The sequence below is a fragment of the Phaseolus vulgaris genome, chromosome 7 (assembly GCF_051622355.1).
Source record: "Phaseolus vulgaris cultivar YP4 chromosome 7, ASM5162235v1, whole genome shotgun sequence".
NCBI lineage: Eukaryota > Viridiplantae > Streptophyta > Magnoliopsida > Fabales > Fabaceae > Phaseolus > Phaseolus vulgaris.
The window spans coordinates 36,693,294-36,717,772 of NC_143504.1; the positions used below are offsets into that span (position 1 = coordinate 36,693,294).

General features: G+C 46.2%; 1 protein-coding gene across 1 annotated transcript; it reads right to left on the bottom strand.

The window, feature by feature from the left end:
• Window positions 1-11,543: 11,543 nt before the first annotated feature.
• Window positions 11,544-24,237, bottom strand: LOC137829121 (uncharacterized). Its single transcript, XM_068635915.2, has 2 exons — window positions 22,821-24,237; window positions 11,544-11,659 (listed from the first exon to the last, which is right to left on the bottom strand). The coding sequence occupies exons 1-2, from the start codon at window positions 24,235-24,237 to the stop codon at window positions 11,544-11,546; spliced, it is 1,533 nt and encodes a 510-aa protein (XP_068492016.2).
• Between the last annotated feature and the right edge of the window lie 242 nt (window positions 24,238-24,479).

Below are 24,479 nucleotides of genomic sequence, written 5' to 3' on the forward strand. Positions count from 1 at the left end.
GAAGACTCAAAACTCACAAATTCTCACCAAATTTGAGTATAGTCTCTCTACTATAAAATTCCAATCTGAATTGTGAAGGACCTAAGCCCTCCTTTTATAGGAGTAAGGGCTGGTCATTTACACAGCTTATTCCCTAAGCTACCCAAAAAACTCCTAAGATCACACCCCCCTTACTAAGCTCACTCCCCAAGCTTCTAGAATTTGCTAAACTAAAGCCTAAAGATGCTTTTACAAAAGAGGTGTCTCATGTTTCCCTCTAAGCACCTTTCTAAACATTATTCTATATTATTTACAATTTAAAAGAAACTATAAAGAGAGATATTTAATATGAAGCCTATTATTTGAGAGTTTGTAGACTTCTTTATCTGTAGGCTTGATATTCTCTTTGACTTCTTTTAATTTGTGAGAAGACTAGAAGGAAGAACTTCACATGTGTAGGTGAAAATCCTCTTCCTTCATTAATAAAATCCTCTCCTAGTGGATATCCATCAGGACCTCACAACACCGTTACTCTATCTAAGGGTGTTTCCTCGCGTGAGCCCTCCTACCTGGGAGTGCAACTGCTTAAGGGGTGACTTTTTGGGTGCCAACTCATGCCCCCAAACCTCTAGTCACTCACTGTGAGAGCGTATCTACCTTCCTCTCGTGCCCTGTGCCTGGCTGCCCCCGGGCATGACCCTCTCCTGGGTCGTATCTATCCCAAGGGCGTTTCTGGATGGCAGGGGCACTTCACGAGTCAGGTTGCTCTATACTGGCGCTATTTCTGTGGCCTTGAAGCCACCTTTCTCTTCTCTTTATCACTGTTCCCTGGTTATCAGGGGTCTGAGGCCTTCCCACGGCGCTGCCCCCTCCATGGTCTTTCCTACCCATGGGTGTCGGGGAGCAGCGCTGTGGTCACCTTGCTTTTGTGTCATTCCACCTTGGCGACACCCTGCTAGGCGACGCCTTATCTTGGCGACGCCTTATCTTGGCGACGCTTCCTCTTGGCGACGCTTCCTTTTGGCGACGCCTGCGCTTGGCGTCACCCACCTGGGCGACACCTTACGTTGACTTTGACCTCGACGCTGACTTTGACCTTGACTTCGTCAACGCCCGGGTATGGGACGGTACACAAGCCCCCCAATCTTAAGCTGATGACTTGTCTTCAGCGAAAAGACTAAAGCCTCGCCCACGCCATCCACGTGGCACCCGGTGATGTGTCGTTCTTTCTGACGTGGCAACCTTGAAAACATTGACGTGACACTCTCTGAACCCTTGGGGTGCTCTTAATGGCTGATTGGACATCCTCTGAAACGGGAAAACAACACTTTTTGGGCCACGCTTAATCACGTGCCACGTGGTTCATCACGCGGTCATCCCTAAGAGCCTCTTGCGCTCCCCTTTAGCGCCCAATCCCTTGACACGCGGCGCAATCAAACGGTCCCCCATTAACACCTCTTGAGTTGCAAGTGTAACGTTTGAGTTACCCAAACCCCGCCTTGAAACCACTGTTACATCCACTTTCTCTGCCTTTCCTCACTGTTCATCTTCTTCGAATTTCCTCTCTCGCGACCCCTGCTCCTTCGTGCTTCCGCTCTCCACACCCTTCGATCCCAAAAGGTACGGTTTTTCCTCTCCTTGACGATTCCCTTTACTGCATGAACTGCGTGGGACTGTTTCTGTTACTGCATTTCTTTGGATGTTGTTCTTGTGCTTCTTCGTTCCTCTCGTTCCTCTTTTCTCTCGTGTGGGTAGGGTTCACCTAGGATTCCTCCATTTTTTCCCCTTTTTTCCTCCAAAACCCTTTTTCTCTGAACCCTTTCTTTTTCTCTTTTGCTCTTCAGCTCTTGCATCAATGGCGAAAACTAAGACCAACGCGCCTCCTCCGCTCCCTAGGTCCTACTATAAAGATGAGTATGACTGGGCCCCCGACGATCTCCTCGACGAATGCTCCACCCTAAACTCCGTTGATGACGTGGAGGCCCACAGGGGGGACCCCGCGCTTTACAACTTCAACGCTTTCCATAAAACTCACGACTCCCACGTCTTGGTGTGCCGGGTGAAACCCGGGGTACCCGTTTGCGGGGACTCAAGGGACACTGGAGGAAACCCCTTCTTCTTCCCTTACCAAATGGTACTCAAAAGAGTGGGCCTGCATCTACCTCTCACTTCCTTCGAGAGGGAGCTGCTCACAGAGATCAACACCGCCCCCGCCTAGCTCCACCCCAACAGCTGGGCTTTCATAAGGGGGTTTCAAATTCTTTGCGGATATCTGGGTGTCCCTTCTTCCGTGGACGTTTTTCTTCATTTTTTCGAGGTAATGTGATGTGATTCCAATAGCCACATAGAGAAAGGTTCTTGACCTTCTTAGGAATCAACTTGAGTTGGACAATAGTTAGGCACTTTTTCTTAGAACTGGATCATTGTTCTAAGTCAAGAACTCTCCAAAAACTAGCACCAATTCCAAACTCATATGGAAGTTCCAATTATAGTCAAATTGAACCGAAAAAAATGGAACAAAAGATAAGCAAACTGAATTAGAAGTGTTGGAAATTAAAATGCACCGAACCAAAACAGAAAAGAATAAGAACAGCTGCTGGAAAATGAAAAATAACCAAACCAAAACTCAAGAACACAAGCTAAACATGAACAATTGAAAGAGTAGGAAGAAAGGAGAAGAGAAAAGCTTATGGAGATGGAAGAGAAGGTGAGTGATCACGCCATTAGAAGGATGGTTGCTCCTAGATGAGTGTGCTGCCGCCACTTGAGGACACCATGGATCCTTCAAGATAAGACTAGAGAAGAAGGCTCAAAAGCTCTCCAATGCTCACTCAAAAATTGAATATAGTTTCTTTACTCTCATTTCAATTCTCAATTGTACAAGCTAAGCACCTTTATTTATAGCCTAGAGGTGCTGAAAAATAGGTGGGAAATTTCAAATAAAACTCATTTGAAATTCCCACCAAAAACAAGACACATGGGAGGTGTGACCTTTTTCTACTATGACACCTCCTAAAAACTACACCTACACCACTCTCCTAAGTCACATGGACAATGTGACTTTATTTTACATTTTCACACACCTTTATTTAATAATCACACCTCCTAAAACTATACAAGAGTATTTCAAAGCTTGGCCTTGCCCCTCATGGGATGGACTTGGGCTCTTTGGGCTTTGGCCTTCTTGGGCTTGGGCTTTGGGCTTGGGCCTCATCTTTATTTTATGTCTTCTTTTAATTTTGAGAAGACTAGAAGGAAGAACTTCAAATGTGAGGGTGGATGTCCTCTTCCTCCATTAATAAAAGCCTCCTTTATTTGATTCTCATCATAAAGAAACAAGGGAAGAGCCTATGGATGAGCTTCTCTGGCGTCACCGGGCGCATCATCCTCACGCTCTTCCAGAATTCATTCAAAGGGTGGAAAGGGAAGTTTTTCAAAATAAGTGCAACCAAGCACGATCCTACCGCCCTAGACGGCTTTCCTCTATACTGGACGGACAAGCCCATAACAATGAAGGCCCTGGCTTTGGACCAACTTGCTCCCGCTGATCGGGACGTGTGCAAAGCCTTGGCGGGGCTTGGGGTAGTCTTTGATACTGCCAAGCTCATCGCCAATGAGTTCAATGCCCACGGACTCTCCACTTACTTCGGCATCTGCCCCTGCTTGTTTATACTGCATGAGCTGTCGTGGTTATACGAACTCGCTTGCTCCGCTTGAAACCCTATGGTTATCTGCATGCGTTTGGCTACAAATACTCCCATTCTGCTATATCTGAATTGGTTTTTGCTCTGTTATTCTCGCTGCTGCAGGTTCAGTGATGACTTCGTCGAGGCGACTTGCCCTTGCCAAATTCCTGAAGAAGGCAAGGTCAGCCAAAGAGGGTGGAGACGCGGTCACCCCTGCCGTGCCAACCGTCGCTTCCCTGCCGACTCCTCCTCCGTCCACTTCTCCTTCTCCCATTGCCGCGGTACCATTAGCCATGGCGTCGACTCCTGCCCCAGCACGCCCCAAAAAAGGGAAGAGGGTGCTGGTGGTAGATTCTGACAGTGAAGATTCGGGCGTCGCCTTGATTTCCAGTAAGAGGAGGGCTACGGGCGTCCCTGTCTTGACAGTCGCGTCTCCCGGTGGTGGGAGTTCTCTCAAGGACAATCCTCCAAGTGCCACATCTCCTCCACCTCCACCAGCCCACGAGGAACGAGAGGAAAGTATTGATTCGGTTCCCCCGCCCTCGCCGTTACCGCTTCGTGACGCAGCTGAGGCCTCTGGCTCTGCCCCTCCTGCATCAGTTCCAGCTTCAACTTCTTGCAAGCCCCGAATTCCTCGCCCCATCCATAGGGAGTTGACGTAGTGTTTCACTGAAGGAATGTCGCCAACTGATCCTCACAATGGGGGAGGCATTCCTTATTATATGGGGGCATTCCTGGCGGTGGCACTCAAGTGGTGCACCTAGGCTCGAAGCGCTATCAAGGGGAGGGAGGCTCTCCGCAAACTGAGACAAGAAGTGGGAGCGTTGAAGGAGGACAAACAAAACTGGGGGCTCAAGGAGGAAGCTTCCCAATCCTCGCTAAAACTGGCCCACGAGGGCAGGGAGGGGGCCGAGGCGTACGCGCGCGAACTTGAACAGGCGCATGTCGATCAGCTGGCCCAGCTCACTTCCTACCAAATCCAAAGCATTGGCCTCCAAGAGGCGGCTCTTGCCTCCGAAGTACGGCGGAAAAAATTTGAAGAATTGGACGCTGCTTGGAGGCTGAAGTTAAGCGAGAGAGAGAATGCCTTGGCTGCGAAGGTCGAAGCCTTGAGCCTTCTCCAAGCCGAGGCTAACAAGCTCCGCGTGGAGAATTCCTGGAGAAACAGTTGACATCCAAGGACTCTAGGGTTGCGGAACTAGAAGGGGAGGTCCAAGGACTGACTGGGGAGATGGCGGACGCGTTTGAAGAGGGCTTTCAAGAGGCTCTGATTCAGGCGTCCTGCGAGAACCCTGGCATCAATATTTCAAACTGCGACCCCACCCACCATGTCATCGACGGGAAGGTCGTGCCCTTCGACTTGGATGACTGAATCGCCGTCTCTCACCCGCCACCTTTACCTTTCGAGCTTTATAGTTATTTTTGCCACTTTATGATAAACTTGTAACACCTTTGCACTTTGTCGGAACTTTGGATTTTGCATGACAAATTCGTGCCTTTGCGTTATCAAATTCTGTTTATATGATTTTACCTTCCTTTCTCGTTTCCACGTGCTCCGATTGCTTTGCCCCCCATCGCGTTCCTTCGTAGCTTGTTCCGCCTTCGTATCTATGAGGCCTTTGCCTCGTGAAGGCGTCCGTGGCTTTGCCGTTGCTGCAACGCAAAAGTTGAGACATACTCCAGGCCTCAAACGTTCGGGATAAGGCCGCACATCAATGCCCACGCCCACGGAGAGGTTTGCCTAACGGCGCCGTATCGTCCGTGGGGTGCCTCAAACACCTAAGCGGCCTGTCCCTTGATTCTCGGTGCCCGGCGCCCACACCTGAGGAGAGGCCTGCTACCGTAGCGCCGTATTGTCCTCAGGGTGTCTAAAAACGCCAGTCGCTGGGAAAGCTCAAAGCCCTCCAGGGGTCGTTCCCTCCACGGTCTTTCCACCCCATGGGTATCGGAGAACGATCCTGCCAGCAATTCACTCAGCATTTGGCGATCTCGCCTCCCTCCACAGTCTTTCGTACCTGCGGGTATCGGGAAGGTGACGCCGCTAGTGATTAGCTTTGACTCCTTCGATTTCATCTCCCTCCACAGTCTTTCCTACCTGTGGTTATCGGGGAGGTGAAGCTGCTGATACTTGTATTGATGACGCCTTTAAACGTTTCACAATGGTAATACCTTCTACTTGGTGACGCCCTCTCTTGGCGACGCCACCTCTCTCGGCGGCGCCCTCTTGTATTGGCGACGCCATCTGCGCCTTCCACTGGCGACGTTCGGGGTGGCTAACCCGTTGACTTTACTTCGACGTCGGCTCTGACTTTGGCTCAAGTCGACGCCCGGGGTGGCGAGGGACCCTAGGTCTCGCCCGTGCCGTCCACGTGGCGCTTTTCGTATGGCTGATGGGACGTTCCCCCACATGACTAGGTTCTGACACCTCCCGAGTCTCTAACCCATTCTCGACGGCGTGTCGTACCCCTGAGCATTCTGTCGATACGACGTTTTCTGAGTGTTAACTAGTGGTGCCAGGACCATCCTCTCATTCTCTGCCACGTGGCTTAGTTGCATGGTTTACCCATTCGCGTCGTTTGGCGCTCTAACCGTAATATTTAATTCTTCAAAATCTTGAAACTGCCTTCATCGTCTCAGTGCTTTCGTAACATACTTACACCATCTTCCTCCTCTCAAAGAGTTGCTTTGGTGTCTTCTTTAACCAACGTATTACCCCGCCTTTGCAGCGAACCATCCTCTTTCGACCCTCCAACGCGGTGATTGTCCCTAGCGATGCTGCCCAACGACTTGAGGTCGGAACAATGGCGCCCAAAAAGGGGTGAAGGGAGGAGGGAGTATATAAACTGCCCTTGACCTCGATTCCTGAGCGATGTGGGACTGTATTGGCATACGGGAACCCCGAATATAGACGCCTTAGTAGACAGTGCATCAGGGTGATAGTTACTCAGTTTTCTGGATGCCTTCTCAGGGTACAATCAAATCAAAATGCATCCCATGGACGAGGAAAAGACTGCTTTCATGACGGAAAGGTCATGCTATTGCTACAAGGTGATGCCCTTCGGGCTGAAGAACGCAGGGGCCACGTACCAAAGGCTAATGGACAAGGTGCTCGCACCTATGCTCGGGAGGAATGTGTAGGCATATGTTGACGACATGGTCGTGACGTCCCTGGAAAAGAGCAAGCACGTCACCGATTTGGAAGAGTTGTTCGTTACCATAGCCATGTACAAGCTGAAACTGAATCCTGAGAAGTGTGTTTTCGGCGTGGAGGCAGGAAAATTTCTGGGATTTCCCTTGTCGGAGAGGGGGATCAAGGCCAACCCCGAAAAATGTGCCGCCATACTGGCGATGAGGAGTCCCGCAACTGTGAAGAAGGTGCAGCAGCTCACGGGACGGATGGCCGCTCTGTTCCGATTTGTATCTGCTAGCAGAGAGAAGGGCCACCCATATTTCCAATGCTTGAAGAGGAACAATAGGTTTGTTTGGACGAGGGAGTGTAAAGAAGCTTTCATAAAGCTCAAAGAATACTTGGCGAGCCCGCCAGTTCTATGCAAACCTCAAGCAGCAACGCCCCTCAGGCTGTACTTTGCCATAACTGAGAGAGCAATAAGCGCGGTGCTCGTCCAGGATCAAGATCAGGTCCAGAAACCCATCTATTTTGTTAGCAGGGTGCTGCAAGGCCCAGAAGTGAAGTACCAGGCCTTGGAAATGGCGGCGCTGGCGGTTGTATTTTCGACGAGGAGGCTGCGTCATTACTTCCAGAGCTTTATAGTGTTGGTAATAACCGACTTACCCATCCAGAAGGTTTTGAAGAAACCAGATGTAGCTGGAAGAATGGTTAAGTGGGCGGTGGAGCTGTCGGAATTCGACATCAAGTACGAGCCCCGGGGACCGATCAAGGGGCAAATCTTCATTGATTTCGTGGTCGAGCTGTCTTCCGAAACAGCGCAAAACGCCAAGGATGACTTTCGTTGGGTGCTCTCGGTGAATGGGTCGTCTAACCAGCTGGGCAGCGGGGGCTGGGGTTATTTTGGAGGGACCCAACGGTGTGTTGATAGAGCAATCACTGAGGTTTGCTTTGAAAGCAAGCAACAATAAAGCAGAGTATGAGGCTTTGATCGCCGGTATCCTGTTGGCAAAGGAGATGGGGGCGAAGGTGCTGATGGCCAAGAGTGATTCGATGTTGGTCACTAGACAGGTGACTGGCGAGTTCCAAGCCAAAGATCCGCAGATGGCAGCCTACCTGGAGTACGTGCAAGAACTGAGGAGATCTTTCGTTTTGTTTGAAGTGGTGCATGTGCCAAGAGAGCAGAATGCCCGAGCTGACTTGCTAGCCAAGCTTGCCAGTTCGGGCAAGGGGGGCAGACAGAGTACCGTTATTCAAGAAACTTTGGAGACTCCTCGGGCTTTTGTTGCAGATCACCAGGTCCTTTACGTTTGTAAATCGACGGAAAGGGCGACAAGGGGCCATAGATATCTAACGCAGGAGACCTTGAGGACGCCGAGGGTCAGGGCACACCCAGCGAAAGAAGTAAGAAAGATGCAAGTTTGCGCTACCACGAGCCAGATACGTGGATAACGCCATACCAGCGCTACTTGGCAGATGGCGTGCTTCCAATGGACTCAACGGAAGCCAGAAAGAGGAAGAAGAGCTCTAGCAAGTTTACCCTCATTGACGACGAGCTGTACAGGTTCGGGTTTTCACACCCTTTGCTTGTATGTGTACACGGAGAGAAGTGCACGAGAATCATGGCCGAGCTCCATGAAGGGATTTGTGGGAGCCACATCGGGGGTCGAGCTCTGGCGACAAGGATTGTCCGTGCAGGCTATTACTGGCCCACAATGAGGGAAGATTGCAAGAGATATGCCCAGCGCTGCAAACAATGCCAGCAGCATGCCGATTGGCACAAGGCACCCCCAGAAGAGTTGAAGTCAATCTACAGCCTCTGGCCGTTCCACACATGGGGAATCGACATTATGGGACCTTTCCCGTTGGCGATCAGGCAAATGAAGTATTTGGTCGTGGCGATCGAATACTTCACGAAATGGATTGAGGCAGAACCAGTAGCCCAGATCACCGCGCACAAAATCCAGAGTTTCGTGTGGAAGAATAATGTGTGCTGTTTCGGCGTGCCCAAGCGTCTAGTATCGGACAACGGGACTCAGTTCACAAGCCACCTGTTGAAGAAGCTGTGCGAGGACATCGGGACACAACAGGTGTTTGCTTTCGTGGAACACCCGCAAATGAATGGGCAAGTGGAGTCCGCTAATCGGGTTCTGCAAGTTCAAGTTTTAAGTCCTCATCGCCACCCGACGATCGGAGGCACAAGTATCAAATTTTCCGACCGCCACCAGGCGAGAAAAGATTTAAAAAGACCTCCTCGCCTCGAGCGAGTGTAGGCGAGAAAAGATTTAAAAAGACCTCCTCACCTCGAGCAAGTGTAGGCGAGAAATAGATTTAAAATGATCTCCTCGCATGGAGCGAGTGGAGGCGAGAAGAGATTTAAAAAGACCTCCTCGCCTCGAGCAAGTGTAGGCGAGAAATAGATTTAAAAGGACCTCCTCGCCTCGAGCGAGTGTAGGCGAGAAATAGATTTAAAAAGACCTCCTCGCCTTGAGCGAGTGTAGGCGAGAAGAGATCTAAAAAGACCTCCTCGCTTCGAGCGAGTGTAGGCGAGAAAAGAGTAAAAGCCCTCCTCGCCCTGAGCGAGTGTAGGCAAGAGCAGATCAAAAGACCTCTTTGCGTGAGCAGATTGAGGCAAGTTGAAAGCCCTCAACACACCCAAGGGAGGAGGAGATGTAACCCCTGGACAAGTCGAGGCATCAGAAAAATTCCTTCTCACCCTCGAGTGAGTTCAGGCACGATGAAGCTGAAAAGTCAGGGGTGTTAATAATCTTAAGTATGGGAAAGGAGGGTTGGAGAAAAAACTCCTTTCCCTCAAGTGAAACACCAATATTGACCTAGTAAGACCAGCTAAATTAGAAGTTAAAGGGTGGTCGGGGGAAGTTCGCAGAGAACACCTCACCACCTAAACCATTGTTCTAAAACTCAGGGAGGTAGAGAAGGATCTGAAAGGCGGCTCTACCCCCAGATGAGGGGACAATGGTTTAAGCTATCTCAGGTCAAGAACTCGGGGAAGGTAGAGGGAGATCCGGAAGGCAGCTCTCCTTCCAGATGAGCAAAGGTGGAGCCAGGTGATGGTCCCGCAGGGAACATTTGCAGTTAAAGGGAAACGGCGTTGTCGGAAACCCATGGCTTGAGATTAAAGTAGAAAGAACATTACGCGGCGAGAGCCAAATCAGCGAAGTTTTGGACGATAAGGTAGAAATTAGCTTGTCCTTCGGCAGATCGAGCGAATGGGATTGCAGATATTAAGATCGACACACGCCCTTATTGCCAAGTAAGTGGTTTCGCGTTAAACGTCATTGCTGCAGACTAACCGTTTTGCCTAAGTTAAGTTGATTTCCAGAGAATTAAGTGCCAGTTTGTGCTAAGTTAATCGGACTGAGTAAAGACCAGCCAGTCGAGCTAATTAATCGCACAACAGATAAAATTAGAAGTCATAAATATATACACATGTATATCAAATAGTTCGAGCAGAAGGAAAGCTATTGCATACAAGTCAAGAGAAAATACAAGAGTTTTCAAAAGGCAGTAAAGTAGAAATGGCAGATGAGAGCGGCAGTTAAATCGGTGGCGTGATCTTGCCATCCACCACTTCATTGTACACCGAAAACTCCGAAAGGTCAAGATCGGGAAATTTGCAGGCGAACTGCTCCAAAGCTGCTCCAAACCCGGAAGTAAGAACTTGGGCAGCCTCAAGCTGAAGGTCGTCGATCTTTGTCTTGAACCCGTTGTTCTCTTCGCGAACCCGGGTGACTTCAAGTTCAAGTTCGTCGACTTTCTTCTTGAATCCGCTATTCTCTTCACGAATTCGAGCAAGCTCGGTGGCCGTTTCGTTTAACTCTTTGCTTGCCTTATCCCGATGTTCTTCGACTCTACCCAGAAGAGGCTCCCTCTCAATCGACCTCTTTTCCAGGTTGGCCATCTTTTGGGCGTCGGTTTTCTTTGCCTTCTCCAACGTGGCAATTTTCTCCCTCAGAGGGACGATTCTATTCTCCAGCTCGACGGCGTCCTAAAGTTTGTCGTGAAGATTCTTGCGCAGTTCTTTATTGTCCTTGCGCACGCTTTGAAGCTCGTCTTTGAGATCGTTTTCGACCCGCAAGAACTCGAGGCCTTGCATCATCATGTCGCACTTCATCTTCTTGGCCTCAACTTTGCGGTGCTCGCCACCTCCTGATGAATCCAATTATCAAGCTTGAACTTCTCCAAGGAGTCCCTTAGCCCTTTGCCGACGATTTGGGGAAGACAATCATCAACCATGGCCCTAAGGCGCACGGTGAAAGACTTCAAGGCTTCCTGGAGAGGAGCGGGGAGGCTTGGGATTGTAGGAGGAGCTGAAGGTTGGTGCTCACCACCACCCTCGCAAGGTTGGATGGCGAGAGGAATCTCAAGGCATGGTGGTGAGGCAGGGAGTTCTTCTGCGGCTCGAGAAGAGGCTTGCGTATCAGCAAGTTGATCAGGCACATCTTCAGCGACTGAGGCGTTTGAAGCAAGAACATCCCAGCGGACTCGAACGGCGTGGATGCGCTGGGGGGGTTCTCGACGTAGTCTTGAGCGGCGCTCTCAGTTGCTGGGGGCTCGATCACAACTCTCCTTTTCCTCTTGTAGACTAGCCCATCCTCGGTGCTTTCGTCTGCCTCTTCATCTGATACCACCTTGGGGGCTTTTCTCTTAGCCTTTTTGAGTGGTAGTTTTTTGCGTTGGGGGGCTGGAAGAGCAGCGGCAGCGGGTGGGCCGACTAGCGGAGATTGACCTCAGGCAGCTGCGATCTCTGCAACAGAGTTCAGAACAGTTTGGGAGCCCACCGCAAGGTTGTGGAGCTTGGCTATAGAGCGTAGCTCATCCATCCTATCCTTGCCCAGCATTATATCTGCACAAAGAGGCCAACAATTACCAACCAGCACAAAATTTGACAGTTAACAGTGCACGAGAAGAGGCCTCAGCAACTGAGAAGGGAAGTTAGGGTCCCTTGGGGGGTCGCGGGAGGAGGAAGGGTTTGCCCTACGAGTTTTCGTCGGAGGGTTGCGAGGAGATGGAGGAGGGTTTGGTGTGATTTTTGAGCGAGCCATCAAGGAAGCTGCAAGGAGACGAAAAGGGAAGATATGAGAGTTTGTAAGCAGAGAGACTTGACAGAAGAGAAGGAGATAGAAGAACAAGGGGGGCTCGCAGAGAAAAGGTTCAGAAACCCTAAACGCAGAAAAGAAAAAGCAAAACAGAGAAAACCTCCCACAACGTATGCATCAGACAGTTAATGGATGATGCAAACCGATTAAAATGCAACTAATATCAGCGGGAGTGATAAAAAAGTTACCTTTTAATGATCAAAAGAGCGTTTGGAAAAATGGTGATTGATGAGACGAAGCGTTCGCTGAAGTATTTTCTCTAGGGCATTCATGGGGTTTGAAGTGAAGAATAAGATGATGAAATAGTGAAGTGGCGCGAAGGTTTTAAGAATTTCGAACGTTGCGAGAAGCGCAAACGGCAATGAGTAATGGTCGTTGATGCGTCCACGTGTTGTGCGATCGAAGGTGTTGGTGAAATGTCAAATCAGTAAACAGTATGAGCGCCAACGCGCGGCGCCACGTAGGTCGCCGATATTTCCTCTCTTTAGTCTTTTCGCTAATCAAATCGCAGGTCAAGATTGGAGGGCTTGTGTACCGACCAGGACATCGGAGGTGATGACGTGTTTGGCACGTGACCGTGTGGGGCGTGCTCAACAGAACACGTGGGCAAGTGAGAGACGAATGGTCTGGGAGTGGGCATGGTCGCTGATTCATGGAACCGCCGTTCTATAGTGAACATAGTCAGTTGTCGCCGGGTTTGTGTGTCATCGACGTGTTAAATAACGGGAGATCGGGTGGTCTGACGTCACCGCAAGGAGCACATTGCCGAATCTCCCAGTGAACTCAGTTGAAACCGCTGGAGGCTCAGAAGAGTAAGTTCAAGCGTATAGTTTCGGTAAGGTGGTTGTTGCGCCAGAAATAACGTTCAAGTTACCCCAACCCAAATGACGACACGTGTAGGGTTGGATGCTACCTGTTACCCCAATCCAGATGATGACACGTGTAGGGTTGGATGCAGTATGGAAATGGCGCTCGAATTACCCTAGCTCAGATGATGACACGTGTAGGGCTGGATGGTACCTGCTATCCCAACCTAGATGGCGACACGTGCAGGGTTGGATGCGAGCCACGCGTCCAAAAGCATAACGGCTTGGAGAGAGAAAAAACCTAGCTATAAAGGTAAACTTAACAGAATTTGCAGAGGTACGTTTTTCATTACGGCTCATTGCTAGGGTTGTGTGCACTTTAGTACGGTTCTACAGAGTATATTTTTCTCTGAGTTTTGGGTGTTCGTGTCACTGACTTGAGCGTCGGAGCGCCACCGGCCGCAGAGGCACCACCGTATGTTTTTCAGGTTCTGAGAGAGGCTTTTGTGGTGTGGACTAGAAGGGCACGTGGCGTGAAGCTGGTGAGGAAGATCGTGACGAGGCAACGCTCTTGCGCTAAGTCAACCGGCAGGAACACATTTAAATAATAATATTATTTTGATATTTATTTTTTATAAAATATGATTAGTTATTTAATTACATATAAAATTTATTTCAGATTAATATAATATATGCATTTCTCAAATATAAATTATTTTAACCCTAATATAAATATTTAATTCACCTCTTAAATTATTTTTTTATTTTCTTTATTAAATATTGGAGTGTTATTTTTTCTAAAATAGTTCTTTATAGTGATATAACTGTTCCCTCCAGTTGACTGGGATCGTCTTTGCGCGTGGCTTATCCTCGCGAGCTAGGTCACCTTCGTTATGCTCCGTCCGTGATACTTGAAAAGAAGTGAACAAAGGGGCGCCCTCGCGGCCGTTTGCACTCCGACGATCAAGTCAGCTAGCGAGAAACATCAAAGGTGACACACCCTCTCAAGGTGGTCGAAAGTAACTGTGCTGGAATACTAAAACTGGGTTGCCCTAATTGTCTTGTGCTCACAGTAGGTGCGCATCAAACGCAACTAGGGTTTTTTCTGTGTAAGACTGCGAGAATTAGGTTAAAAACTCTGTCCTTCTCAATTGACCCAAGGCCCCTTTTTATATACCTTTTGCATTTAAAGCGCGTTCAAGCGCATTGAAAGCGTATAAAAATGTGCCTTGAAACATTTGATACGTAAGCTAAGTTAACGTGTACCTTGTCAGACTTTCACTGAAACCTTTAATGAACACGTGTGCATTGCCACGTGCCTTTCTGACTTAATCGTTATTCTGTGTGGAGGGCCTCACAGCGCCGTAACCCAACTTAGGGTTAATCCGTTTGTGTGAGTCCTCCTTTCTTGAAGTGCATCTGGAGCGTGGGATGACTTTCTGGGCGCCAACTCATGCGCCTCAATCTCTAGTCACTTGCCCTAAGAGTGTATCTACCTTTCTCTCGTACCATGGACGTGGTTCTCCCCTGGTCGTGGCCCTCCCATGGGTCGATTGTTTTGTCGAAACAACCGATTGTTTACACTTAGGTGTTTTGAGAAAGTTTGAAAACTGTTTTTGAAATGGTGATTTTGTTAAGTAACAAAACAACCGATTGATTCGAGGAAACAATCGATTGTTTGTTTTAAAACCATAACAGAAAAACTGTTTTCTTTGACCGAGCTTTAAATGTTTTAACAGAATACGCTCCAGTCATTAAATGCTTTGACCAATCAACTTTAAATGCAAATTAAGAGTTTGTTAAGATTTGATAACAAACTATATTCTTAGATATATTCTGAAAAACTGTTTTAATGTTTTAAGAATCTTGAAACATAGTTTTGATCTAAGAGTTTTTAAAAGAGTTCTGAGATTGCAAAAGAGTTGAGAGATTGATCAAGGTGCTGAATAGGATTCTGCTTGTATTGATTTAAGATTTCCATCTGTAACAAGTGTAATCTTTGTAAACTGCTGAACAATTCGTTTGTGTGTGTTGCTGAGATTGGCTGTGTGTTCTTGAGGTTTTCAAGATCAACAATCTTAGTGTTGGCCAAGGAGAGTGTGTTTCTTGAGGTGTTCAAGGTCATTCTCTTGGTTGTGGTGTATGTGATCAAGTGGTGATTGCTTAGTGGATATCCTCAGGGTTTCTGAGAAGACTGGATGTAGCTCTAGTTTTGAGTGAATCAGTATAAACAACTGTGTACAATCTTTCTATCCCTAACTCTTTAAATTCAGTTTGTTTGTTGTTTGCTGGTATAAACAACCGATTGTTTTTCCTGGTATTACAGTTTTGCGGCTAACTGAATTGCTGAATCATTTGGTTTCTGAAATAAGTTCATTCTAGCTTTGAAAAGTTTGCGAAAACCCCTTTAAACGATTCACCCCCCTCTAGTTTAAAGCAATCTTTTCTAACAATTGGCATCAAGAGCTTGGTTCTTGTAAGTCATTCAAGTTGATCCTAAAAATCTTTCAAAATGGCTGATAGACAACCGTTTGGGGAAGGTGCCTCAATAAACCGACCACCCTTGTTTTGTGGTTTGAATTACTAGTTTTGGAAAGTTAGAATGAAAATATTTATGGAATCTCTTGACAAAGGAATTTGGGATGCAATTGAAAATGGCCCTTTTATCCCAATGTTTGAAAAAGATGGTTCTGTCATTGAGAAGCCATGGTCTCAATGGACTGATGCAGAAAGTAGAAAGGCCAAATTCGATTGCATTGCCAAAAATATTATAACCTCTGCTTTAAATTCTAATGAGTTTTTCAAGGTCTCACAATGCAAATCATCAAAAGAAATGTGGGATACTTTGGGAGTCACTCATGAAGGAACAAATGATGTGAAAAGAGCTAGAAAGCATGCTCTCATCCAAGAGTATGAGATGTTTAGAATGTTGAAAGGAAAAACCATAGCTGAAGTGCAGAAAAGGTTTACACACATCATCAATCACCTTATGAGCCTTGATAAGACGTTTGATAAAGAGGAGCTGAACATCAAGATCTTAAAATGTCTTGATAGAGCATGGCAACCAAAGGTAACTGCTATTTCCGAATCTAAAGATCTAACATCACTAAGTGTTGCTTCTTTGTTTGGAAAGCTTAGGGAACATGAGCTAGAGATGAATAGACTCAATGTTCAAGAAAGTGAAGATAAGCACACAAGGAGCATAGCCTTGAAAGCATCCAAACACAAGGGAAAACAAGATTCAAGTGATGATAGTGATGAGGAAAATCTAAGTTTGCTGTCAAGAAAATTCAGCAAATTCCTCAAGAGAAACCGCAACAAAGACAACAACAAGGATAGGTATGGAAACAAGAAACCCAATGAATTTAATTCAAATAACTATACTTGTTTTGGTTGTGGTGAGCAAGGTCACATAAAGGCTGATTGTCCCAACAAAAGCAAAGAGAAAAAGACAAGCTACAAGGAGAAGAAAGGCAAGACAAAAAGAGCCTACATTGCTTGGGATGAAAATGAAGTATCATCATCAAGCTCTTCATCAAGTGAAGATGAAAAAGCCAACATATGCTTAGTTGCTGAGGATGATGATGATGATTCTTGCAGTTCAAGTGAGGTTAGTTCATGTGCTTCCTTCAATGAACAAAACTATAGTGAATTGCTTGAAGCTTTTCAAGAAACTCATGATGAAGCTAATGGATTGGTTCTTTAAAACAACCGATTGAAAGATCCTAACAATGGGCTTGAAAAGAAAGTTAAATCACTTGAAGAGGAACTGAGAAAAGAAAAAGTGATTTTGAAAAATTGGAAAAAAATTTCAAAAATGCCTCTTGCAAGTGTGATACTCTCAATTGAACAAATTGTGAAAATCTTGAGAAAAAGGTTCACTATCTTGTTGAAACTGTGGACAAGCTTTCAAAAGGAAAGTCAAACTTTGAGAATGTTCTAGCATCTCAAAGCTTTGTTTTTGGAAAGGCTGGTTTAGGCTTCAATCCACAGAACAAGAAAGATAGATTTTCAAAAAGTTTTTTGAGAAAATCAGAAAAACAACCGATAGTTAAGACGAAACAACCGGTTGTTACATGCTTTTACTGCATGAAGAAAGGCCACCCTGTTAGATTCTGCAAAATTAGAAAATATTATGTTCCTAAAGGTTTTATGAACGGGATTCCTAAGGGATGTGATGTTTCTAACAACAAAGAAAAGCCAAGTGGACCCAAATTTGTAAGGGGACCAAATCTCGCAACTTGAATTTGTTTATGCAGGAAAAATGAAGAGAAAAGGAAGATTTGAGCCTTCTGATCAAGCAATTGAAGAAAAAGGGCAGTCATTGAAGCTGAATCAATGATGTGCAAAAGGTCAAAACAGTGAAAAGAAGTTTTCTTGATCAACAAGCAATTGGCTCATTGAAGAAACAACAAAAGGATAAGACCTTCCTTTTATTTGTTCTCAATTTCTGTTTCAAAGTTCTTTCTTATGATTAATTGTCTTTCAATCAATGTCATGTGCCTTGATCTATTTCTGTTTATGGCTAAAAATTGAAAAATCAAGTTTTTAACTGTTGCAGAAAAACAACCGATTGTTTTGAGTCTGACAGCACTGTGTAGAAATTGATTTAACTGATTTTTAAATTTCTAACCGTTGCAGATATTTTTTTCAAAGGGAGAATCTTGGTCAAAGGATCTGTGTTGAAAGCTGATCAAGTTCAGAAAGGTTTTACAACAGTCATAAAGGAATATATTCCAAAATCTTGGAAATTCAAGAGCCTTAATGACTAGTCAAAGCGCACATATGAAGACCATGTGATTTTCAGCTTTTTCTGACATTTTCAGTGCAGAACAAAGTCAAGTCCTCTCTCTGAAAATGAGGTACCCATTGAATGAAATTAAGTTCAAATTGATTCTCTTTCTACTATAAAATCAGGTGCAGATTTCTTTCATCAAGAACAACCAATTGCAACATCTCTTGCAACATCTCTTGCACCATCTCTTGAAATTTCTGGGAAGTGAGTTTTCATCTCTGCTGTCATGGAATCAACCCCTCCCACCTCTAAAAGAGTCAAAACCAGAGCTGTAAGGTCTGGAGGAAGGCTTGAAAGCTGGTTTTCTGATGACACCGAACTCATTGAGAAGTATAGATATGAAACAAGTGTCAAGAAGATAAACAACCCCAAGGTTGTGTGCTTTAACTGGCTGAAAGTCAAAAGCTTGACAATGTGAGGAGGCTTTTCAAAGACCAATCACTCAGAAAGTTTCTGGAGCTCAAAGGAAATATATATCCAGATTTGGTGAGGGTTTTCTACACCAACTTGAAGTTTGAGGGAAACAACTTAGTCTCTCATGTGAAAGGTGTGGAGATGTCGATAACCCATGAGGTTTGGGCTGCTGTAGCTGGGCTTAAGTTCTCTGGATTAAGAATCAACAAAGGAAACCTTGGTGTGGTAGAAGATTTCAACAAAATCCAGTTCTACAAAAGTTGCTTGAAGAACAATCAATCTCAAGTTAGCACATGTTCGGTTGGAGGTTTGAAGCTTGATGAGAGGTTGCTAGCTCTCATTGTAACTTGGATCCTAACTCCAAGAGGGAGTAACCACTCTGTGTTGACTGAAGAAGATCTGGTTTACATCTTCTGCATCTCCAAGAAACATATGCAAAAAGCCATGAGGTTAGGCGATTATCACTATCCCTATGCTGTTTTAATATCTAAGTTTCTACACTATTTTGAAGTTAATCTTGAAGATGAAACTTCTGAGCTGGTCAAGTCAACTCAAGAGTTGAACAATGGATCACTCAGCAAGATGGGCTTCACAAAAATAGGTGGAAAATGGTTAAGTAAGGATGGTGATCATGGTGCCTCATCAAGTGGTGCTGCTCACCTTGAAGAAGATGAACGTGCTGACATGGATGTTCAACATGAAGATCCAGCTGAAGATTTTCGAGATGCAAGACCTAGTGTTGATGCTGAACATCAAGGAGAAAGAATGCAAACCATGTCTCCTTTTGAAAGACTCATGGTGAATAGGCTAGATACCTTTGCTGAAAATCAAAGAAGCCTTCATGATCTATGTGTTAGCAACTTTCAGAGGATAGACACAAGGTTTGACAACATGGATGCAAGGTTTATGACTCTGGACGAACATATTGAAGCTGTCCAGAATCAAATCTTTGACCTTCAGTTTGCTGATGAAGAAGACTGAGAGAAAAACAACCGATTGGCCATCGAAACAATCGATTGTTTTTGGCTGTTCTCGTTTTTGGTTTTAAAATTTCTTTCCTTCTGCTATTGCTGTTTTATTTCTGATGTAATTGGAACAATGTTTTATTTTATCTCTTATCTTTGTCTATTTGTGAAGACAAATAGGGGGAGATATATGCTGTGTTTGTGTTTCCAATTTGTATTAAGTTTCTGTTTTTCAAAGTTGTTAAAAACAGTTTGAGTGATGTTATTTGGTTCTGATATTAGATGTTTAAGCTTTAATTGTTAATCTGTATACTAACAGCATATCAGAAGTTCAATGTATTACTCAAAGTTCTATTGCAGGAATTGCTTCAGATTTAATCAAGAACAACACAAGCATCAGGGATTTGTCTTCATCAAATAGGGGGAGATTGTTGAACCAAGTGGTGTTCAATGTTTTGAAGAATCCAAATCCTTTGAAGGATGATGAAGCCTCTGCTTTGCTTGATGTTGTTGTGCTGGTTTTAGCTTTGTTCTGAGGTAGTTCAATGCTGTAATCAACCCTTAGATTAAATCTCAAAGCAATTAGCATCTCAATTTTATCAAAGCAAAATGTTTTTCAAACTAAGTTGAAACAACTGATTGTTTACACTTAGGTGTTTTGAGAAAGTTTGAAAACTGTTTTTGAAATGGTGATTTTGTTAAGTAACAAAACAACCGATTGATTCGAGGAAACAATCGATTGTTTGTTTTAAAACCATAACAGAAAAAATGTTTTCTTTGACTGAGATTTAAATGTTTTAACAGAATACGCTCCAGTCATTAAATGCTTTGACCAATCAACTTTAAATGCAAATTAAGAGTTTGTTAAGATTTGATAACAAATTATATTCTTAGATATATTCTGGAAAACTGTTTTAATGTTTTAAGAATCTTGAAACATAGTTTTGATCTAAGAGTTTTTAAAAGAGTTCTGAGATTGCAAAAGAGTTGAGAGATTGATCAAGGTGCTGAATAGGATTCTGCTTGTATTGATTTAAGATTTCCATCTGTAACAAGTGTAATCTTTGTAAACTGCTGAACAATTCGTTTGTGTGTGTTACTGAGATTGGTTGTGTGTTCTTGAGGTGTTCAAGATCAACAATCTTAGTGTTGGCCAAGGAGAGTGTGTTTCTTGAGGTGTTCAAGGTCATTCTCTTAGTTGTGGTGTAAGTGATCAAGTGGTGATTGCTTAGTGGATATCCTCAGGGTTTCTGAGAAAACTGGATGTAGATCTAGTTTTGAGTGAACCAGTATAAACAACTGTGTACAATCTTTCTATCCCTAACTCTTTAAATTCAGTTTGTTTGTTGTTTGCTGGTATAAACAACCGATTGTTTCGAAGAAACAACCGATTGTTTTTTCCTGGTATTACAGTTTTGCTTGCTGTTTTGGCTAACTGATTTGCTGAATCATTTGGTTTCAGAAATAAGTTCATTCTAGCATTGAAAAGTTTGTGAAAACCCCTTTAAACGATTCACCCCCCTCTAGTTTAAACCCCTTTGAAAAGTTTGCTTCTGCTTTCTTTGCTATATCGCGTGCGTTACCTTGGATATTCCCCTTCATCGTGTTCGACTTTAACTCTTTAGGTAGCACGTGATCTCCTCTCCTACTCTCCGTTTTTAAGTCGTGAGGCGTACCCTTCCCTTGGTCTCTCCACTAAGACACTTACTTGGCCTCCGTATCTACGAGGAATCTTCCTCATAAAAGCGTGGCCTACTTCGTTATTGCCCAAAGGCAAGGAAGGATTTGGTCTCTACTAGGGCCTCGTCATCACTCGAAGGCGAGGGAGGACTATATCTGTTCCTCTCTGGTGCCTCACTTGCGCTGGGTGTCTACACTCGAGGAGGTACCTACTCTGGGTGTCCTCGGTGTGTCTAAATACTTTGGGACAAAAGTCGCGCTCTAGTGCCCACGCCCATGGAGAGGTCTAAACCATAGTACCGTATCGTCCATGGAGTGTCTAAAACACCAGGGCAACTCAGCCCTTATCTTTTTGCCTTTGGTGCCCACGACTGAGGAGAGGCTTGCTACCGCAACACCGTATCGTCCTCAGGGTGTTTGAAAACACCAAGGTGTAACGCTCTAAACATCAGACGCTGGGGCTAGCTGTTCCTACCTGAGGAGGGGGCGTCCCGAAGGAATCCCTTGACCCCTGCTCAGGGACCAGGCACCCAAGTTTTAGCTCGCATCTATCGTCTGATACCGGGGCCAGCTATTCATACTTGAGGAGGGGGCGTCCCGAAGGAATCCCTTAACCCCTGCTCGAGGACTACCCGCCCGGGTTTTTAGCTTATACCGATATCTGTTACCGGGGCAAGTTCTTCATACTTTAGGAGGGGGCGTCCCGAAAGAATCCCTTAACCCCTGATCAAGAACTACGCGCCCGGGTTTTTAACTTATACTGATATCTGTTACCGGGGCTAGTTGTTCATACTTGAGGAGGGAGCGTCTCGAAAGAATCCCTTAACCCCTGATCAAGGACTAGGCTCCCGAATTTTAACTCATACTAGACATACCTGTTATCTTGACTTTCGCTTGACTATCTGGTGGTGATGCCTTGTGCTGGCGACGCCTTGTTCTAGTGACGCCTTGTCTTGGCATCGTTATCTTGGCGACGCCTTGTCTTAGCGATGCCTTATGTTGGCGACACCTTATCTTGGCATTACCTCATCTGGGCGACGCCTCTTCTTGGAGACGTCTCATCTTGGTGGCGCCTCAAGTTTTCGTCTTTGTTTCTTTAACCTTCGATCTTATACGAGAAAAGAAAACTAGGGCAAAGATATCTTAAACTTCTTTTTTCTTTATTTGGGTGACCTCATTAAAAAACCCCCGGGAGGGAAAAAGAGTGTCCCCTTTACAAACTTCAACTGGAATAACATCAACTGAAATAAAATTTTAAATTCACCGCATTCCAGCTACGTGGGATGGACCCCCTTCTAAAGTCTCTAGCTTATACGAACCATTCCCTTTGGCCTTGGTTATCCTAACGGTCCAGTTCACTTGGGAGACAACTTGTTTTCTAATTCGTAGGGGTGGGCCTTCCTCACGACCAGATCACCAACCTGGAACTTTCGCAGCTTCACCTTGGAGTTGTACTGACGCTCCACTCTTCTCTTCACGGCCTCAACCTTAATTTTCGCTTCTTCTCTAGCTTCATCTATCAGGTCCAGGTTCACCCTCCTTTCTTCGTTGGATTCTTCCGCCACAAAGCACAGGAAACGGGGCGAGCTCTCGTGGATCTCCACTGGGATCATGGCGTCCGATCCGTACATGGCGTCCGATCCGTACACTAAGCTGAAGGGTGTCTCCATGGTGGAGGATTGAGGCGTGGTGTGGTAAGCCTATACAATCCTTGGTACTTCATCTGTCCACGCCCCTTTAGCCTTCTCTAATCTGCGTTTCAAACCCCTCAACAAAACTCTGTTTGCTGAGTCGACCTGCCCATTTGTCTAAGGGTGTTCGACCGATCCAAACACCTGCTTGATTCCTAGTTCTGCACATAGTTTCCCCAACTGTTGGCTCGCGAACTGGGTGCCATTGTCTGAAATAAAACGCCTTGGTACCCCGAAACGACACACAATGTTCTTCCAAACAAAGTGTTGTACCTTGTGCACGGTGAAGTACTCGATGGCAACGATCAAGTACTTCATCTGCCTTATCCCTAATGGGAATGGGCCTAGGATGTCGATCCCCCAAGTATGGAATGGCCATGGGCTGTATATAGATTTCAGTTCCTCTGGCGGCACCTTGTGCCAATCAGCGTGCATCTGACACTGCTTGCAACGCTAGGCGTATCGTACGCAATCCTCTCTTACTATTGGCCAGAAAAATCATGCACGTATTACCTTGGATGCCAAGGATCTTCCTCCCACGTGGCTCCGACAAATACCTTCGCGGAGCTCAGCCATTATCCTTGTGCACTCGTCGCCGCTTACACATGTCAAGATAGGGTGCGTAAACCCATGCCTGAACAATATCCCATCTACCAGGGTGTACCTTGCGGCGTTCCTCTTAATCTTCTTGCCCTCTTCTAGTTCTGCTGGGAGAATTCCGTCAGCTAGGTATCGCCTGTAAGGGGTCATCCATGTGTCGCCTTCCTCCAAAGCACATATCTGTACGCCCCTTTCTTCTTCTGGCGAGGCCGCATAAGTACTGATGCAGGGTGCCTTTGACGTACCATGGCTCAGAGAGCGATGGCTTCTTGGTTTTCCTCTTGTTCTACTAACATGAAGGACGTCCACCCTGTTGTCTGCAACAAACTTCCGCGGCGTCTTGAGGGTCTCCTGTATTACGGTGCTCTGCCTTCCCGCCTTGCCTGAGCTGGCCAGCTTGGAAAGCAGGTCAGCCTTGGCATTTTGCTCCCTGGGGACATGCACCAACTCAAACGCAGCGAAGGCTCTCTTCAACACCTCGACGTACCTTAAGTATGCAGCCATTTGTGGGTCCTTCGCCTGATACTCCCCTGTTACTTGTGAGTCGCTCTTCGCCAAGAGGCTTTGCGCCCCCATCTCCTTGGCCAAAAGCATCCCAGCGATTAGCGCCTCGTACTCCGCTTCGTTGTTACTTGCTTTGAAGCCGAAGCCCAAAGCTTGTGCAATCAACACTCCATTAGGCCCCTCCAAGATGATCCCAGCACCGCTCCCCTGCTGGTTGGAGGACCCATCCACGGAGAGCATCCACTGTGACCCTAATTCCCCTTCTTGGGGGTCTCCCCTTAGTGACAGCTCTGCCACGAAATCTGCATAGACTTGCCTCTTGATGGATCCCCTGGGCTCGTATCGAATGTCAAACTCCAACAGTTCCACTGCCCAGCGAACCATCCTTCCAGCCACGTCTGGCTTTTGGAGCACCTTCTGGATGGGAAGGTTTCTCATTACCACCACTGTGAAGCTGTGGAAATAGTGGCGAAGCCTTCGTGCCGAGAATACTACAGCTAGTGTCGCCTTCTCTAGTGACTGGTATCTCAGTTCTGGGCCTTGTAAGGCCTTGCTCACGAAGTAGATGGGCTTCTGCACCTGGTCTTGTTCCTGGACAAGTACAGAGCTAATGGCCCACTCAGTCACCGCGAAGTACAAGCGGAGGGGGATGCCTACATGTGGCTTGCAAAGCACAGGTGGCATCGCCAAGTACTCCTTCAGCTTGAGAAACGCTGCTTCACACTCGTCTGTCCATGCGAAACGGCTATTCCTTTTGAGGCACTGGAAGTAAGGGTGGCCTTTCTCTCCTCCAACTGACACGAACCTCGATAATGCTGCCATTCGCCCCGTTAGTTGTTGAACTTCTTTCACTGAGGTTAGACTCCTCATGGCGATGATGGCTGCGCACTTGTCAGGATTCGCTTGTATCCCTCTTTCCGTGAGCATGAAACCTAAGAACTTCCCTGCCTCCACACCAAAAACGCACTTTTCTGGGTTTAGCTTGAGGTGATACTTTGATATGGTAGCAAACAGTTCTTCCAGATCAGCTACATGTTGTCCTCTCTCGTGCGAAGTTACCACCATGTCATCTACGTTGGCCTGCACGTTCCTTCCCAGCATGGGTGCCAGGA